We start from the raw sequence: 19,832 nt of genomic DNA, 5'->3' as shown, positions 1-19,832 counted from the left end.
ATTTATAATAAGAGATGTATGTCTATCAATACCAAAATCAAACATTATAACGCAGTAATCAAGCCAACAATGTTGTATGCCAGCGAGACCCTAACACTTAGCAGAAAAACAGATACTGAAAATTTGAAAAAAGAAGAAAGGAAGATAATTAGAAAAATACTTGGACCAAGAAAGACCGAAGATGGTTATAGACTACAGAAAACAGCCAAAGTTGAAGAATACTCTAACATAGAAGCAGACATCAGGAAAAGGCGCCTTAAATTTTATGGTCACATAATGAGGCTTCCAGATCACACTTACAAAAAGAATAGTAACATATGTAGCAACCTTAGTAATGGAGGTGCATGGATGAAAAACGTCAAGAAGGACTTAATACTTGCTAACATTAACAATGATGAAATATACAACAGGAACAGTTTCAGAGAAAAGGTTGAAAAATGGGAAGTTAAACCAGAGATGACTGTGCCAAGAGTGGGAACAAAATGGAGTGAAGCAAGGAAAGCGGAGTTCTCACTGAAAATGAAAAACTGGTGGATTGATAAAAAGAACAAGAAAAACAAAAAATGAACCAAATTTTGCTCAGCGTCTTCCATCTGGGAGCTTGACGGCTAATAATAATAATAATAATAATAATATTATCTAACTAGCTGCTTCATATGTGAGTGCGGTTATTGTCGAGTTTACAGGAAGATAATTTTCAATGGAAAATTTTCAAATTTATGGTAAGATCCAATTCATGGTAACGCTGAAGCTGTGTTTTTTAAATAATTACCTGAGAATTCTTCGAGTAAGAAAAAATTAAGCTATTTGTTTGAAAATATCACCAGGCATCACAGATTGGTAGGCCTACCTGTGGTGAGATTCATATTATGAAGTCAGTGGAAGATATAGGAAGCCACTTGCCACTTTGCCTTTTATAGTAGATAGCTGTGATTCAAGTTATCCCGGTTGATATTAACTGTCGATTCTTGCTAATAATGATCAATTCTAACTCAAATATATCTTATTCGAGAAAGTATATTCTTACTTGATTCAGTTATAAATTTTCATAATTGATATGGAATATTTTTGATAGTTCATCATATTTCTACACAGTCAACAACCAATTTGGAAAAGGAGCTATCTGCTATGTTTAATGACGGACAAGGACAGTAAACCAATGTTAATCAGGTGCTGACTTTATAACCTGAATCTCACTATAGACAACTATTAATAAAATAAAAATAGCTTGAAAACTTTGTTCATTAAAACTTTACTTAATCAATCATTTTCAATAAATATGAAAAACTATTCACAGAGAAGAGTTTCGAAGGTTCGAGAACAAATAATCTTAGATTCTCTTGTCAATGATTGGTTGCTGGAAACAAATTCGTTCTCTGCGAAGTTCAAAGTTACGTTAAAGAATTGTTCATAAATAAGGCCCTTGACTCTACAGTATAGACTTACTGGAAAGCATAATTGGGCTCAATATTCTACACTGCAGGTGAATCATTGTTGATAGTTTTTCCTAAGCAACCAAAACTGAACTGATCACACGTCCAAATCGGAAAATTTCCGTTTTTTGCTATGGTTCATAACCATGTCAGCTGCCTGTATTGTCTCTACCCTGTTGCTGAGCCAATTGTTCAGTCGATTCTGGGCGTTTCTTCCGTCAACCAACAATTTCCTTTCAAGAGTATCCAGCTTTTCGGTTATCACTTCCTCCACACTCATATTTTGCACCCATGCCATCAACTGTCGGAATCTGTTTTTAAAAGTCTGGAACAAAAATTGAAATAACTTCTAATTAATATAATACACGTATATTGTAATTTTTTGGCATTTAAAAGATGTGACTTTCAAATTTTGCCATCTTAACACCATGAGATTAACAGTAACAATATTGGTAATGTATTAGAATAGATATAATGTCATAGATATTACATAATTATGCTATCACTGAGCAAACCAGATTTTAAAATTCCAAAACATTATCCTCAATTTTTTTTGTTGAAATTAAAATATACGAATAAATAAACTGATACATAACCATTAATTATTATAAAGAAATGTTTTTCATCAACCTATGAACAGACGTATAACTGAAAAATTATTTCAGTTATGACATCCAAGAATTTGGTTTTCCGAGGTTTCAAATACACGTGAAAACATTCTTGGGAGAATATTAAAATACGTTCAAAACCCCACAATTCCCATAAAAAAGCAAGAGAACAATGACTTAATTACATTATTGTTTTTTGGTCTTCAGTTAGCTAGCACTTTTATTAGACAAAAATAATAAATACTTGATGTCGTCGTCCTTGACTGGGGATACCAAACATAATGTGCCATGAAGAGGCAATGCAGATTGAAGTTGTGTTTATTTTTGAATAACTTCAAAACATTCAAGCATCTTGAGTTTCTTAACGCACTATCTATTTTTGACCGACCGGATTTAGTGTAGAAGATTAGGAATAATCTTCTATACAAGTTACCGATTTTAACTGGTTATTACAAAACAAGTTTATGTTTAACAGAACATGACAAAAGATTTATGCTTTTGTGAATCTCAACTGTGCATGAATATTAAAAGTCGTGTTTATGTTTTCACGGCAAATGAAACTTATGTAACAAAAATATGAGTGGTCTACGACAAGCATGAAACTGACTTGGAAAAAAATTCAATGCCGATGAAACACACATAAGATTTTTGTGCGTGGGTAATGGAATGAGTGCGTGGGTGATCGATACGATGTTATCAAACGTCCATGTATAACCAACCGGCGGGATTTGAACCCACAACCAGATAGAGCTAGTAGACTAGTTGTAACGCTCCAGATTATTCGACCAAACTGGCCGATTAATTATACAGTTCTTTTGAAAATCTACCAGCCTTATAACCCAAGTATAATATTTCTATAATATTTAATATATCTACGATGAGCTGATGATCTTAAATAATCAAGTAAATTGATGAATCTCAACAAATATAGACTAATCGTCAATTACCTCTGTTAGTAAATTGCGAAGTTCTTTTGAATTGGCTTCGTCGCAATCTGATAATTGTTTTCCAAATGAATAAAAGAATTTCGACATTTTATACAAATCCACAACACTGGCATCCGCCACAAGACTGTCCCTAAAAATGAAAAATTATGAAAATTTAGTCAAATACTCTTGCGCTGTAAGAAGAGAAACTTCTCTGAGCCAAATCTCAGACTATTTATAATCTTTAAATTTTCAAGTGGGAGAAAATCAAAAAAGGTTTTGTAAGATTAATATAGATTTCATTACTGGTGTTTTTTCCTATGATTAATAATAAATAGACACTATCTGAATTTTGTGCACTTCAAAGTTTTAGTAAAAAACTTTTAATTTACACTATTCAATCATAAAAATTGTTTTCCAAAACATTCCTCAGTTTTTCATCTTGATACTATTCATTATACTAAGTTTTTTATTTATATGTTTTGGTTGGCTTAAGAGTGCTTGGTACCTATATAACTAGACAAAATATGAATTTTTATTTAATCGATTTTTTCACAATAGTTTTATAGAGTTGGTGAGAATTATGGTAACAGCTCAATATTTCTGTTACAACGATATTTCATAATATATGTTTGATTGAGGATCCTATTTGAATTTAATTTCTTCAAATGGGAAGTAGGTCATGTGATACACTATTTTCAATACAATATTTCAGGAGAAAATTAATGGCGAAAACCTCCCCTCGATATCTCAAAAAGTTTCACATTTAAGATATATTCACATTCAAAGATAGGTACTAGAAAATTAATGAGTTGAATAAAAAAACATATTATGTCCAGTTGTATACCAAGCATCCTTGAGCCAACAAAAACAAAATAGAACAGTATCAAGATGAAAAGCTAAGAAATGTTTTTCTATAAAAACAATTTTTATGAAGTGAATAGTTCACATTCAATATTTTTTCTTTCATTGATATATTGAAGAATTCTGTTCAGTAGAGAGTAATATCAACAAATTACGATGCACATTTTAACTCACTAGCCTGGATAAATATGTATTATAAAATATTTGAGTAAATTTTGTTCGACGATATTGAGTTTATAAATGAAATTTAAACAAATATTTTGGAAATTATAATAGAAGAAAAAGGAAATAACAAATTGATTTAACCATATACGAATATTTTTGTACAGCCTACCGTACCTATAAACATCTTTGTAAATTTTTGGAAGTTGCATTCTCACTAAACCATGGTTAGTTCTTGATAAAGTCTTGGCTAGCCAGAGTGGTATTTCAACAACAGCGCCTCTCTGTATTATTCCATCTTCAGCACTTGGGTCAAGTATGCCTAAAAAAAAACATAAATATATTTACTAATGAAGTAAAAAATTATCACGCTTTCATTTTGAAGAGAGGCAGAGAGGTTTAGTAGTATACAGGGTCTGTATAATAAGTAACCGGACTGACCTCAGGAAATTTTTTATTGGCAAAATATGTACAATTTTTTTTAGAAATCTTCAAAGTAGTCCTCATTGGAGTCGATAACACGCTGATACCGGATTTTCCAATCCCTGAACGCTCCCTTGAAGTCGGTAGCCTCTATGCTGTCTAGAGCCCTCGTCGTAGCACGTTGAACGTTCTCCAGTGTCCCGAACCGCGTCCCCTTAAGTTGTCTCTTGATATAGGGGAACGAAAAGAAGTCCGGTGGTGCCATATCCGGGCTGTAAGGAGGATGTGGCAACGTTACCCTCGACTGTTTGACCAACTGCTCGGTGACAAGCAGGCAGGTGTGCGACGGAGCATTGTCGTGATGGAGGATCCACGAATCGGCAATCCCCGGACCGGTTAGTCGACGGAGCACCTCTCTGTAGTACTGGTCATTCATAAAGAGTTTGTGCCACCCGGCCAAACTGTAAACGGCCAATACTACAAAAGAAAAATTTCCTGAGGTCAGTCCAGTTACTTATTATACAGACCCTGTATTTATATATTACTTCACACACATATTAAGTTACAAAATTTTATAACTCTACTGATCTACATCACCACAACACTAGGCATCGAGAGCTGTTTGAGGTCCCCAGGGTGCGCCTCCAGAGATCGCGGGTATGATGCTATATGAATGCAGCACTACGCTACTTCAACAAGCTGCCTGCAGGAGTGAAGCAGTTGGACCTATATTTATTATATCTACTAGAACAAAATTATCACCTTGCTTGAGATTAATACGATGTTAATATCCATTTTTAGCTGATTCTGCAGCTGGAAACAGAAATATAAATTAGGCAGCAGAAACTAAAATACTTTACAGGTTAACAGTTGGTTTCATTTTGGCTAACTCTTTAAAATTAACTTTTTTCCATATATTTTTCAAAGTGGAACAAAGTCACCCCAACCACTGGTTGACATTGTCTCTTAATTAATTAACAAAAATATATCTTTGTTAAAGTAGAAAAAATATGAACTTTTTATAATTAAAACTACTCTTCAAACATAGCAGAATACAATAAAAATTATTGCAAGAGATTTGTTGTAACTCAAGTATTGATTGCAAGCGGTTTAAAATTAAAATCTCAACTCCCCAAAATTGGGACAAAATCACCCCGGTTTACCGGTAGGCCAGTCAATAAAGGTTTTTTCAATCCGAAAAATAAATAAAAGCTGAATCTCTCACCATCGATAGAACCCTCCCAGAGGGTCATTCTCCCAAAAGTCTCAAGAAATCCCCTTGGAGCTTTCCCCCCTAGACCCCCTCAAAGTTGAAAAATGCAGGTAATCACGGGAAATCAATTATCTCTGTAACCATTGATCGGAAAAAGTTCTATTATACGTCATTCGATTCCTTACATTATGGACTCCAATATCAGTTATACTCATTTATTCAATAAAATTAACAGTTTTCTTGATAAAATAATATATATGTGAAAATTCAGGGGGTTTGCGATTTGATTTTTCTGTTTTCTTCGATTAACTTCGAAGAAAGTAATTTTAAAGAGAAATGATCACAATAATTAATGTAGCCACTCTCATTGCGAACCCAATGATGTATATTGTTATGTATTTGCGATTCGATTTGACGCTGTGGAAGGGGAAACAGCCGACGCGGTACGGCGCCGCTGACTCTCTTCGCCATAGTAAACAGTGAACAGGAAATCAATATTATCTCTGTAACCATTAATCGAAAAATAATCTATTATATGTCATTCGATTTGTTACATTATGGACTACAATAATGTAGTTGGTGGAAATGTTTCCAAAATTTGAAATGAATGTCAAGTGAAATTTATGATGGAAATAAAATTATTTTTAAAATAAAATTATTTATTTATTATATTTTTACACTATGGCGCTCGAAACAATTAATTTTATCTATTGTTTTGACATACGCTGAATCTAGATTTTAACTTTTCAATACTCTAAAAGATTATCATAATTTTCCCGATTTAACCACGCTTATGATAAAAATCAGAATTTCGTTGTCCGCTCACAGAATTTATTATATTAATTATTTGAAGTGTGCCTTGTCAATACGAGTCAGAGGTATCACAGTATTATTTGATAACTCTAGTTTCAGATATTTATGTTTTTCGATGAAGTTTGATGATATATTACCGTATGGAGGAGTGGAGTTGAGACACGATAGTGAACTGACGTTGTTGTGAGAGCTCCGTTATCTCTAACGGATAGTAGTGACTGAATCAACAATTATTTTCGAGGTTAATGCAGTGAATAATAGATTCAAGTTTGCGGTTGTTTTCTCAAGAGATTTCTAGTTCATTGAATTTTGTAGTGTTTTTTATGAGTGACTCTAATAAAAAACGTCAACGCGAATCACCATGTTCATCAAATAGTGCGTGCAAACGTGCCTCAAAGATGTCAGACAAGCAGGTAGGAAATATGTCTATTGAACAGTTGATGCAAATGTTTAGTACTTTGCTGGACAATAAACTGGCTTTTGTTGCTTCCAAGGAAGATATTCAAAATTTGGATGCAAAAGTTGTGACGAGAACCGAGTTTTAAGTGGTGAAGTGAAAAAACTGGCCGTTAAGTTGAATGATTTGGAGGATAGATCGCGTAGGAATAATATTATATTCAGAGGTTTCAAGGACTTGAAAAATGAACAATGTGTGAACCAAGTGAAGGTGTTTTGCAAGGATGTGCTAGGACTCACACGTGATGTGAACGTGAACCGTGCGCATCTATTAGGGCGGTCGAATTCCGTTATAATAGCACATTTACCGGTTGACGAAGACATTGCAGCAATATTCAGAAATGTTAAAAAACTGAAAAACACGGGGTTTGTTGTGCAAAGGGATTTTGCTGAATTAACGCGTAATCGAAGAAGTAAATTATTCGCTTTGAAACGTGAAATGGAGAGGAGAGGGTGACTGGGCGAAAAGACATTCGGTTCGGGCATGACTTTCTAAGAATTGAAGGTTTAAAATTATTCTGGTGCGAAGAGAACTTGGTGACCGATTCCGGGGAGAATGGAGTCGAGGCGTTGAAGCGGCTATTACAATACGATTTCACTCTTAAAGTGGAGGAGATCGCTAGCAGGGAAAATAGTCGGCCAGGTGAGAGGGAAAGTATCCAAGGACAAGGATAGGAAGGGCTGCCGTCACTGAAGGACAATCTAAATCGTGCTGATCTAATTGAAGTAATAAATATAGTGTACCTCAATGTGAATGGCTTGAAATCAAAAGTCAAAGACAATAATTTTTTAATTTTCTAAGGGAACAGGATATATTTATTTTAGCAGAGACATTTGTTACAGAAAAAGACGTTGATTATTTTAGTAATATTTTTCAAAGTTTTGAAATGAAATGGGTTCATGCAGTAAGAGTGACTAGATTTGGTAGAGCAAGTGGAGAGTTGCTTTGTGCTATTAATAGATGCTCTGAATTTTTTACTGCAATAAGTTTTATTAATTATAATGGAATAGACGTTATTCATTTAGAATTATCGGATAAGGAAATTGTCAATATATTGCCAATTTATTTAAACTGCAATAGCTGGATAAATGATTTCAGCAATTTAAATGATCTTCTTTACGAGGCAGAAATACCTAATTTGATACTTATAGGGGATTCAAATGTAAGAATAGGTGAGGAGCAGGATTTTTTTAATGAAAACTATTGTATTGATGAATTAAGTACAGACATCTTGCCAGATAATTTTATACTGAAGAGAAAATCTAAAGATAAGTTAATAAACGGTAAAGGGAAAATTTTTTTGGAACTATGTGAGGATTTTGGATTAGTATTGTTAAATTGTAAGACTAAGGGTGATAAAGACGGGCATTTTACTTTTATAGGACGTATGGGTGCATCTGTTATTGATCTGGTTGCAATGTATAGGGGTAGGCCTAGTTTGAAATTTTTTTCATGACTTTTTAGTAATTCCACAGGTGTACTCTGATCATTTACCAGTAAAACTGCAGTTGAAAAAAGTTAGAGTAGTTGAAAGAGTTGATATGCACACTAATTTGCAAGAGCTTAGAGACGGCAAAAGATACAAAAGCGTTTTGGGAGGCAGTTAATAAATTGAAAAGACGGGATAATATATCTGTTAATAATATAAGAGCGTCAGAATGGACCAATCATTTCTCCGAATTACTTAGAGCAGCCCTTTATACAAACCTTTTTCCATTTGCAGAACCATTGATAGCGAATGATCAATTCACAATAGAAGAGCTCAAAATTATATTAAAAAAGCTAAAAATAATAAGGCAGCTGGAAGAGACTGCATTCCTTATGAATTTTATAAAAATGCTCCAGATGAGTTATTGAGAGAAATAGTTAAAATGTTTCAGGAAGCAGTTGTCCCTGAGAGTTTCAAGCATTCAATTATTTATCCTTTGTTTAAGAAGGGGAATATAAATTCAGTGTCCTACTATAGAGGTATTTCGTTTATTGACGCAATAGCTAAACTGTTTACTGGTCTTCTTCTTCTTCGACTGGAGTCCTGGGTACACAGTAATAAAATTTTGAAGGAAAATCAGGCAGGTTTCCGAAAAGGGTACTCGACAGTAGATAATTTATTTAATCTTATTTCATTGGCGGAATTGAAAACAGCAAAAAAAGGTGGTAAATTATATGCCTTCTTCGTGGACTACCGGGCTGCATTCGATACAGTGAATAGAGGAGCTTTGTTATATAAATTATCATCTATGGGACTGTCCACTAGGTTTCTTTCAGTAATTAAGAGCTTGTACAGTGGCACAAACTCGAGTGTGTGGTATAAGGGTGGCGTAACAGAGTCGTTTGGTACATATACAGGTCTCAGACAAGGCTGCTTACTCAGTCCTTTGCTGTTTGCATTGTTTTTGAATGATATTGAGGAGGAGTTGAGAGGAGGTGCCACTACGGATGGTGTTAAGCTCGGTGTACTCATGTATGCCGATGATATTGTTGTGCTGGCAGATACTCCAAGAGAATTACAAGGCATGATAGAGAGGTTAGAGCAGTATTGTGAGAGGTGGAGACTAGAGGTCAACCTTGAGAAATCGATAATTATGATTTTTAGAAAATGTGGAAGAAGGAGAGGTGATGAAAAGTGGGGTTTTGATGGAGAAGCTATAGAAATTGTTAACAGGTATAAATACCTAGGAGTAACACTCACGCCAAACTTGAGTTTCACCCCGCACCTAGCCGATAGATTGAAATGCGCAAAGAGAGGTTTGAATGCTGCATGGAATCAGGTGATAAATGATGAAAAGGTGCCGTTAGCTTCCAAGTGGGTATTGTTTAGAGCGGTAGCAAGAGCGATAATGTGTTATGGAGCTCAGATATGGGGATATAGAAAATTCGAAGAAGCAGAGAAGCTCAAACGATATTTCATAAAAAGATTGTGTGGTTTACCCTATAATACGCCCAAATATGTCATTTTTCTGGAAACTATGGAGTCGTCAATATATTATTTCACTCTCAGTTTGCAGTCTTCGTATATTGTAAAAGTTTTGTCTTATACAAATGATAGGTATCCGAAAAAATTAGCGTTACAAATAATCAGTCAGAGATTGTCATGGTATAAACACTGGAATGATATGGCCAGAGATTTAGGAATAGAGATAAACTTGAATAGACAAGGCTTTGCCAATTGGAAAGGAGAACTAAAAAAATTGAGAGAAGGCGTGAATAAGTGTGAGATAGAACGATTTCAAAGTAAGGCGGCAGAAGCAAGATACCACAAAATTTATAAAAGTTTAAATCTAAATTTAGGGAATGACAGTTACCTTAAAAGCGATATTGCCTATTCTCAGGTCAAATGGATCATGAAGGCTAGAGGAGAAGCAATAGACCTGAATTATAAGCCCTGGATGATGGATAGAAATTTTCTGTGCTCTCTGTGCAATAGAAAAGAAGAGGAAGATGTGTACCACTTTATTGCAAGATGTCCAGTACTCAAGGAATGGAGAGTTAAGTGACTGGGTAAATCTATTTTGGGGACACAAGATTTTACAGTAATTATGAACGGTAGTGATTGGAGAAGCCTCGCGTTATACTGTAGAGATGCGTGGAAATACCGATGGTTTTTGATAAATAACTTCAATTATTAAGTTTCAATTTATTACAATAAGATGTACATAAGTTAGAAAAAGTTGTGAGGTAATTTTTTTTATTTCGTATACTGATAGTTCCAGAGCTCAAGTTTTTGCCATTTTGATCGAATCTTTGTTGTATGCCTATTTACTCTTCTTTCTTAGATGATATTTCCAATTCATGAAGTTTCATTGTTGAAATAGTCGAAGTTGCTGAATTTTAAGTTACTACTGTTGTTAGTTTAAGCGAATACAATGCTGAAATATTACAGTATTACTGTATAAAACTCCTTATGAAACTCCTTCTTCAGCTGACGGCTTAAAAGCCAAGCTTGTAATTTTGTTTGATAATTTTATGTTTGTATTCAATTTTTGTCAATAAATCATTATTCTATTCTATTCTATATTACCGTATGTGTCCAACTCCTTCATCTTATCCTTATTTTGTGAAAAAAAAATTAAACACTTGATAATGGAATGAATATCATCAGATCATGTGAACAAAGAAAATAAAGGGTAGGCCTACCTGTGATACTATATGATAACACTGTATTCCTGATAAGTTGAAAATTTTCAAGCAACTTTCAAAAATTTGTAAGTAGATTAATTTTTTGCTCATTTGGTTTAAATATTAACAAATGTTACCAAATATTACCAATATTATATACATACAGTAAGAAAAAAATATTCTGAAGCTTTCTATTCTCACTGAACATGAAGAGGCAATACCAAGCCAGAATTTCAGTTCCGTTCACAATCTTTATTATCAGAGCATTCAAATTGATGCTATGTAAATTAAACTATGGGATTATCCCTATCTCACAATTTCCCTATTTATCCTTATCGTGATTTAGAATAAAGTAGTTAATGTCTATAATCACAAAAATGAATGTACAGTATCTATAATAAATATTAAAAATAACAAAATTTCTAGTAATAAAGCAAATTTTTCTAGGTACGAATTTCAAGGCTCTCAAAATGACTTTTTCTCAATCAAAGGCAGAAATTCCAATGATTATCAAAATAGTAATTTAATGAAAATTGTTTATATTGTACATTGTTCGACTTAAGATAGATTACATCCTTAAGGTAATCAACTTATTTATTATAATTATCATGTTTATGAATGGAAGCGAGACTGAGATAAGAGATTAGTCAAACTGAAATATAAAAATTATATACAATGCATATTTCTGATCTACTCAAATTGAAAATGATAGTATCAAGCCGAAATGAATTGAGTAACTGAATTCCAAAGTGACTATCCACTGTTCAAATTGCACTGTGATTTCCTTTTGCTTCCAAATGGATTGAATTGCTTGACTCTCTTCAATGTAACAATTATTGTAAAATACCAATGTACAGTGAATGATTACATTTAAATTTGAATTGTCAGATCATGAAATTCATAACAAACTAATTCTTGAGAGAATAGTGAAGAATTGCAAACAGTAGTGCAGGTAACATTGATACAAAGCGATACAATGAAAAACAACATCGATTAATTTAATACTGGACTTATCCAATTCATATTACCGTACCTTTAAAGCTTATAAAATGTAAAACCAACATTTTCAATTTTCTCTGCTGGAGCAAATCATCGATACAAAATAAAGAAGAGCCCATTATTACCACAAAATACTTGTACTAAAATTCACCTGAACTAACTCACTTCAACCCTTCAACGATCACAATGAACTAGAATGGTATGAAAACTATAAAATTGATACATTTCAGGTACATTTTTCAAATAACTCCAACCAACTTAATCTGTGAATGCCAAGTCTTAAGAAATAATGTTCAATTCTTCAATAGATTTAATTTGAATGCTTCAACATATAAATAGAAATTGATCTATTCTTTTGGTGCCCGAATCAAAATTAATGTCAATCACCATTAATCGACATCAAGAAAAGCTTTTGCCAACCTTGTAACTCCAGTATGATTCTGCTAATGTTTTACTTCGATTTATAAAGTTCTCATTAAGACCCTTAATGCGAGTAGAGTTGAAGAATCGATGTGTTAACAAATAATAGAAGATGATGAATCATCTTTCAATTAATCTTATACGGTAGGATACTTTGTACTTGGTTCATGATTATTTACGAGTTTTCCATCTCCAATGGACCGTACATCTGGTTTTCAATATTGAATATTCAATATTCTCTATCCTACTTGATCAACTTGTGATTACGAGGGTAGAATGTAAAACACTTTCATGATTTTCCTACTTTTTATGCATGCCTACTCTACTTCCTTAATTTGTATGATTGCATGGCTTTCATCATTTCAATCTACTGAATTTTAATATTGGACTGTTTAGATAATTTAGATTCGACTAGTTGATAAACTAGATTCGACTAATTTAGATTAGACAAGAACGGAAGATGAGCTACTTTACCGAGAGAATCATAGAAAGTTTCAACTCAACAAGCACAATGTATATTTTTTTGATGCCTCAGCTGTCATATATATTTTCCTCAACTATAGGTATATTATCAACTTGGATAGAGAATATTAACTGTGTGAAACAGCAAACACTGCACGCTATGATTCAGGAAATTGTCACTGTTAACATTATTGTAATCTATGATTCATCTCAGTTTTTGACGTTTATAACTTATGATAAATTATAGCATAGAATTATGATCATAAACATATATACATTTATTATATTATGTATCAGTATGAATATTTTATCGGTTGCAAACAATATCTTTGTCTGTCATAGAATGCATGATTAAGCACATATTTAACAACAAAATGATGAGTTAATTATCACATTTCATTCAAAAAATAGACAGCAAGATGATGACCGTATTGTAATAGTGGCATTATAATAAATTCACGTGGAAAAATATTGATTTCCTGAACTGGCAATGAAAGCTGAATAAATGTGTTGTAATCAAATTGGTCAAATCTCAAATATTTAGAATTTAGAGAACTAAAAAGTGTTAATTTAGTTTCAGCGCAAGTCAGAACAATAGACAAAATTGATTGTTTCGAGCGCAAATTGTAAATAAGATGCAACTTAGAAAGCAGTACTATTTTACTGTTTACTATGGTGAAGAAGTCAGCCGCGCCGTACCGCTTAGGCTGTTTCCCCTTACACAGCGTCAAATCGAATCGCAAATACATAACACAATGACAATACATAACACGATACATCAATGGATTCGCAATGAGAGTGGCTACATCAATTATTTGACTCATACTTCAAAATTACTTGCTTCGAAGTTAATCGGAGAAAACAAAAAAAAAATCAAATCGAAAACCCCCTAAATTTTTACATAGCCTATAGGCTATATTATTTTATCAAGGAAACTGTTTGTTATATAGAGAAAACGAATACGTCTAATATTGTAGTCCGTAATGTAACGAATTGAATGACGTATAATAGAACTGTTTCCGATCATTGGTTACAGAGATAATTGATTTACTGTTTGCTGTTTACTATGGCTAAGCGAGTCAGCCGCGCCGTACCGCGTCGACAGTTTCCCCTTCCACGGCGTCAAATCGAATCGCAAATACATAACAATATACATCATTGGTTTTGCAATGAAAGTGGCTAAATTGATTATTTTACTCATTTTTCTTTAAAATCATTTGCTTCGAAGTTAATCGAAGGAAACAAAAAAATCAAATCGCAAACCCCCTAAATTTATACATAATATATCATTCTATCAAGAAAAGTGTTCATTTTATTGAGAAAATGAATAGGACTAATATTGTAGTCCATAATGTAACAAATTGAATGACGTATAATAGAACTGTTTCCGTTTCCGATCGATGGTTAGAGATAAGTGATTTCCCGTGATTACCTGCATTTTTCATGTTTTAGGGGGCTGGGGGGGAAAGCTGAAGGGGATTTCTTGTGACTTTTAGGAGAATGACCCTCTGGGAGGGTTCTATCGATGGTGAGAGATTCAGCTTTTATTTAATTTTTGGATCGAAACTGCTTTTTTGGACCTTCATTGACTGGGCCACGGTACTGAAAATTCAAGTATAAAACTTGATTTATTACTATTTATTTATACAATATGATAATTTCCACTGACTCTTAACAAGACCCATAGTGGTACAAAACAATATAGCACTGCAAATGAATAAACTATAAGTATTAATGTAAAACTAAAATTATAATAGATTAGCACAGTGCACAGTACAAAATAAATGTAGTAGATTACTGCAAAAACAAACAAGATAGAAAGATAGACATAGAAAAAAAAGAAATCTACATTTCTTAAGTAAGTAATTATAAAAAGAAGAAATACAACTCCTCCTCGCTACCAGCCATAAGTCAATACCCAGAAGCAAGAGCTAGGTGGCTGTGCACTGCACTCTCATTTGGAATAGTGATAAGGATGGGGAAAGGATAATATAAAGTGGCAGGGTATTCCATTCACGAAAAGCCGTAACACAGAACGAAGCTCCGAAAATTGCCGTTAGGTGTTGTGGTATCTGAAGAAAGAAGCGGTGAGTCCGAGTATCCCTTTGATGAACCTCTGTGAAAAGTACAAGTCCTTCCCTCAAATATTGCGGACCAGTACCTCCCACAATCAGTTTGTAGGCATAGTATAAAATACAATAGTCTCTGTTCTAATTTTAGCAAATCAAGTTCTCTGTACAGGGGTGTTACGTGGTCATTCCATCGAGCATCAAAAATAAATCGCAGAGCATAGTTTAATGCCCTTTGAAGCCTGCCATTGAGCTCTCCAGAAACACCATTGAACAATAACCGAAATGGGAAAGAATAAGCGCCTGGACAAGAGTCTTCCTCGCTCCCACCGGCAATAAGTTAATCTCCTCTAACTTTTTATTTGATGCATCCCTGAAAACACCTTTCTCACTACAGCATCCACATGAACCTCCCAAGTGAGTGCGCTGTCAATCAGCAAGCCAAGCAGCTTGATCCTATCATCATATATGAGTTCCACTCCGTTCAAGGTTACAGAAGATAAACCAATCGCTTCTTGTGTAATTCGTCTTTATGAATCAACAACAGTGCATTTCGTTTTTTGTGTATTCAACGACAGGCAATGCAATCGAGCCCATACAGAGAGTGAAGACACATCTAGGTTTATCCGCGTGACAGCCTCCACACAATTACCCGGGTTGAAATGCTTATAAAACACTAGATCGTCAGCAAAGATGTAGAATGCAGAATGAGCAATAATCTCAGTTATGTTATTCATGTAGGCTATATAGAGAAGGAGAAGTCCAAGTACTGATCCCTGAGGCTCTCCAGCTGAAAAAGGCATCCAGTCCACCTCAGTTACACCAGGAACCATGGCAGCCTGGAACCGACCCCTCAAATATGAAGAGAACCAAGAAAGGTTTAGTGGTGATCCAAAAGATGACAATGATTTTTTAATTTATGAATAAGTACTATTATACTATCCAACTAAACTTACAACTTGTAACAAAGAATCTTATGTAGAGTTTGTGAACAGTCAATTTATCCAAACATTATAGGTACCTACCAAGATTATTTGCTGTTCTTCGAAACGTGCACGGTACTTTCTCCTGAGATGCTAGAATCTCCTCAATAGAAAAGTAGTGTTTCTTACAATTTCGCCACGGTAACATATTGCTTATTATAACAGAAATTCCTATAAATGATTCAGAAATAAACAATTATTGATATAATGTTTAATGAGTCCATTCACGGTAGCTAGGTTACAACTGCTTTGTTTACAATGTGAAATTCTTAGGTAACTAAATCTTGGATAATTTACCCTAATCGGATAATTATTGTATTATGAAGAAGCTAATAATTTAGAGCTATAATGCATTGAATTTTGAAAAGAAAAACAAGCATGCAAGTTGATCGGTTGATCAGATTCCATCTACAAAGAGCTCCTTGGATAGGTTTCAATTAACTTTATCATTATTGATTCTCTTGAAAGGCTCAAGATTATGTTATTGATTGTGTGCATAACATACAATAATTCCTGAATTTTCAATAAGTCTATTCATACTTGTTCATAGATACAAGAAGCAAGTTATTATCGGCTTGATAAAGCCCTGAAATAAATTTCAATATAACTTAATCTGTTTAAATACGTTTACTAGGCAATATAAACATAGGCTTTACGTATGCAATTATATGAATAAATAATGGATGAATTAACTTCCATAATTAATTTTTCAAGTAGAATAATAAATCAGTTCAAATTCTGATTCAGAAGCTATGAAAGTGCTCATTTAGCATAGGCTGACTAGGGCGTGTAGTTCGAAGGCTCTAGCCTTGTACACACGTCCGTACAGATTCGCGCGAACAATCGTATGTACATATGCCTCAACATTCACTGTACGTCCTTGTGGACGCGATCCACGTATGCCTCAGCATTCAAAAAGCTAACTGATTTGCAGACGACACGAAGACATGGTCAATGTAGATTTTCCACAACATGACAACAATGCAGCAGTATCATTTTATTTCAATGACTTATATAATAAAATCAAAAATAAAACTTGACAAACAATGTTGGTGGGTTGAACGATTGTAGGTTGAAGTAAGGAAATAAATTGCTACATGACATAATATTGACAATTCAATCTTTCTTAGGTTGTCAAAACATTATGTTGTTAATATACTGAATCTAATTCAACTAGTTATCTAAACAAAAAATGATATCATCATGAGGGGAGCAATAACTCCACAAGAACGATTGGCTCTAACTTTGAGATTCTTGGCATTAGGCGATTCATTTGTTGGTTTCCAATATCTATTCAGAATCTCAAAAAAAGAAAAATTCTACAATAGTTCCAGAAGTTTTGATGACCTAATCAAAGCACTTAACACTGTCTCACAAAATTGACAGTCTTCTTTAAGAAAATTAGCCATAAATTGAATCAAATACTAAATTGCTGCCCATTTTAAACTAACTATGCTCATACACATGACAAAACAAGATTCTCCAAAAGATTACATTCAAGATTTACCTTCAAGGGAATACTAGTTCAAAGTTTGTATAAATCTCTCTATAGATAGCCTAGCTATCTAAAACGTATAATATCATATTGAAGATTACAATTTTAATTAACAACTCTGATTGATAACATGAAACAAACACAAGATGATTTGATAGCCACAGTAAAATAATATTTGAGCAATACTTTCTTGTAGGAACCCTGTAGAGAAGCTTTTTTCACTTAAATTATGCAGTTCTAAATTTGTTAATCATGATACGAATTATATACTCCATGCATTTTTCTATTTAAATATTTGACAATCCACATATCCTACAATTTACAATTAGTTATTGGATCACAATTTGATTTGTCATTCATTAACCTAAAACGGTGTACACACGTACGTTTGCCTCGGGTGAGCATACGTGTATGGGCTTGCATTCGCACGTGTGGACACTGTTCGCTGAGGCATGTGGGCGAACCGGAACCCTGTCGGTATTTTGGCGTGCTCAAAGGCGCCTCGGGCGAGCATTGAATGTACGTGTGGACGCGATTTTGCCATACGGGTGAGGCAAAACGTAAACATTGAAAGCGTCATAACCTAATTCCAATGAATTAGGTTAATGAATGACAAATCAAATTGTGATCCAATAACTAATTGTAAATTGTAGGATTTTTGTAATTTTGTAGGATATGTGGATTGTCAAATATTTAAATAGAAACATGCATGGAGTATATAATTTGTATCATGATTAACAAATTTAGAACTGCATAATTTAAGTGAAAAAAGCTTCTCTACAGGCTTCCTACAAGAAAGTATAGCTCAAATATTATTTTACTGTGGCTATCAAATCATTTTGTGTTTGTTTCATGTTATCAGAGTTGTTAATTAAAATTGTAATCTTCAATATGATATTATACGTTTTAAATAGCTAGGCTATCTATAGAGAGATTTATTCAAACTTTGAACTAGTATTCCCTTAAAGGTAAATCTTGAAGCTAATCTTTTGGAGAATCTTGTTTTGTCATGTGAATAAGAAGAGTTAGTTTAAAATGGGCAGCAATTTAGTATTTGATCCAATTTATGGCTAATTCCCTTAAAGAAGACTGTCAATTTTGTGAGACAGTGTTAAGTGCTTTGATTAGGTCATCAAAACTTCTGGAATTATTGTAGAAATTTTCTTTTTTTGAAATTCAGAATAGATATTGGAAACCAATAAAATAATGAATCACCTAATGCCAAGAATCTCAAAGTTAGAGCCAATCGTTCTTGTGGAGTTACTGCTTCCCTCATGATGATATCATTATTGTTTAGATAACTAGTTGAATTAGATTCAGTATATCAACAAGATAATGTTTTGACAACCTAATAAAGTTTGAATTGTCAATCTTATGTCATGTAGCAATTTATTTCCTTACTTCAACCTACAATCGTTCAAACCACCAACATCGTTTGTCAAGTTTTATTTTTGATTTTATTATATAATTCATTGGAATAAAATGATACTGCTGCAATTTGTGATAACTATCTTCAATGATGGAATGACGCCATTGTTGTCATGTTGTGGAAAATCTACATCTAACATGTCTTCGTGTCGTCTGCAAATCAGATAGCTTTTTGAATGCCGAGGCATACGTGGATCGCGTCCACAAGGACGTACAGTGAATGTTGAGGCATATGTACATACGATTGTTCGCGCGAATCTGTACGGACGTGTGTACAAGGCTTTATTCATTGGAATTAGGTTATGACGCCTTCAATGTTTACGTTTTGCCTCACCCGTATGGCAAAATCGCGTCCACACGTACATTCAATGCTCGCCCGAGGCGCCTTTGAGCACGCCAAAATACCGACAGGGTTCCGGTTCGCCCACATGCCTCAGCGAACAGTGTCCACACGTGCGAATGCAAGCCCATACACGTATGCTCACCCGAGGCAAACGTACGTGTGTACACCGTTTCTCTCATGTGACGTCACACACCCAATTCATGTTTGCTTCAGCGACTACGCTCAAGCCGTGTCTATTATATTAATGGTCGAAGGTTCGCCTGTAGTTTTCTATATGATGCAGACGTCACGATGGGGCGATATGGCAGTAGATATTGGCTTCATCAATTTTCAGTATGAATATACTAGTAGCTCAGTGAACAGTAGACCTCACGCAGTATTCTTATTCACAAGTGCCTGATTAAAACTATAGACCTCATGGAAATACAGCAATAGACTGGCTTCTCCACAAATCTGTGTAATCACTTGTCAGCTGATTTATGATGAATAATTCTATAGTCTGATTTTTACTCTAATATTGGCGTTTGAAGGAGGCTCCTTTTTCCTTTTATATTATCCTTGAAATGCAAAATTTCCAAAAACCTCGTATATACGTCGACGCCCATTTAAAAAAGGAAC

The 19,832-nt window shown here is 34.0% G+C and overlaps 1 protein-coding gene across 1 annotated transcript; it reads right to left on the bottom strand.

Moving 5' to 3' along the window:
• Positions 1–1,233: 1,233 nt before the first annotated feature.
• Positions 1,234–16,151, bottom strand: LOC111063740 (DNA replication complex GINS protein PSF3). The gene is made up of 4 exons (XM_022351423.2): positions 15,991–16,151; positions 4,171–4,315; positions 2,989–3,118; positions 1,234–1,758 (listed from the first exon to the last, which is right to left on the bottom strand). The coding sequence occupies exons 1-4, from the start codon at positions 16,094–16,096 to the stop codon at positions 1,531–1,533; spliced, it is 609 nt and encodes a 202-aa protein (XP_022207115.1). The 5' UTR covers positions 16,097–16,151; the 3' UTR covers positions 1,234–1,530.
• Between the last annotated feature and the right edge of the window lie 3,681 nt (positions 16,152–19,832).

This window comes from Nilaparvata lugens, chromosome 2, assembly GCF_014356525.2.
Source record: "Nilaparvata lugens isolate BPH chromosome 2, ASM1435652v1, whole genome shotgun sequence".
Lineage (NCBI taxonomy): Eukaryota > Metazoa > Arthropoda > Insecta > Hemiptera > Delphacidae > Nilaparvata > Nilaparvata lugens.
Note: the sequence above shows the minus strand (reverse complement) of the source record. Positions and strands in the feature narration are given on the sequence as shown.

Bases quoted from the DNA above. Each gene is read 5' to 3' on its own strand.
- LOC111063740 (XM_022351423.2), bottom strand. From the start codon at position 16,096: ATGTTACCGTGGCGAAATTGTAAGAAACACTACTTTTCTATTGAGGAG. The intron at 4,316-15,990 runs GTAGGTACCTAT...GTTTTTTTTTAG, and splicing joins AAGAACAGCAAATAATCTTG to GCATACTTGACCCAAGTGCT. The intron at 1,759-2,988 runs GTAATTGACGAT...TTTTTGTTCCAG, and splicing joins TTCGCAATTTACTAACAGAG to ACTTTTAAAAACAGATTCCG.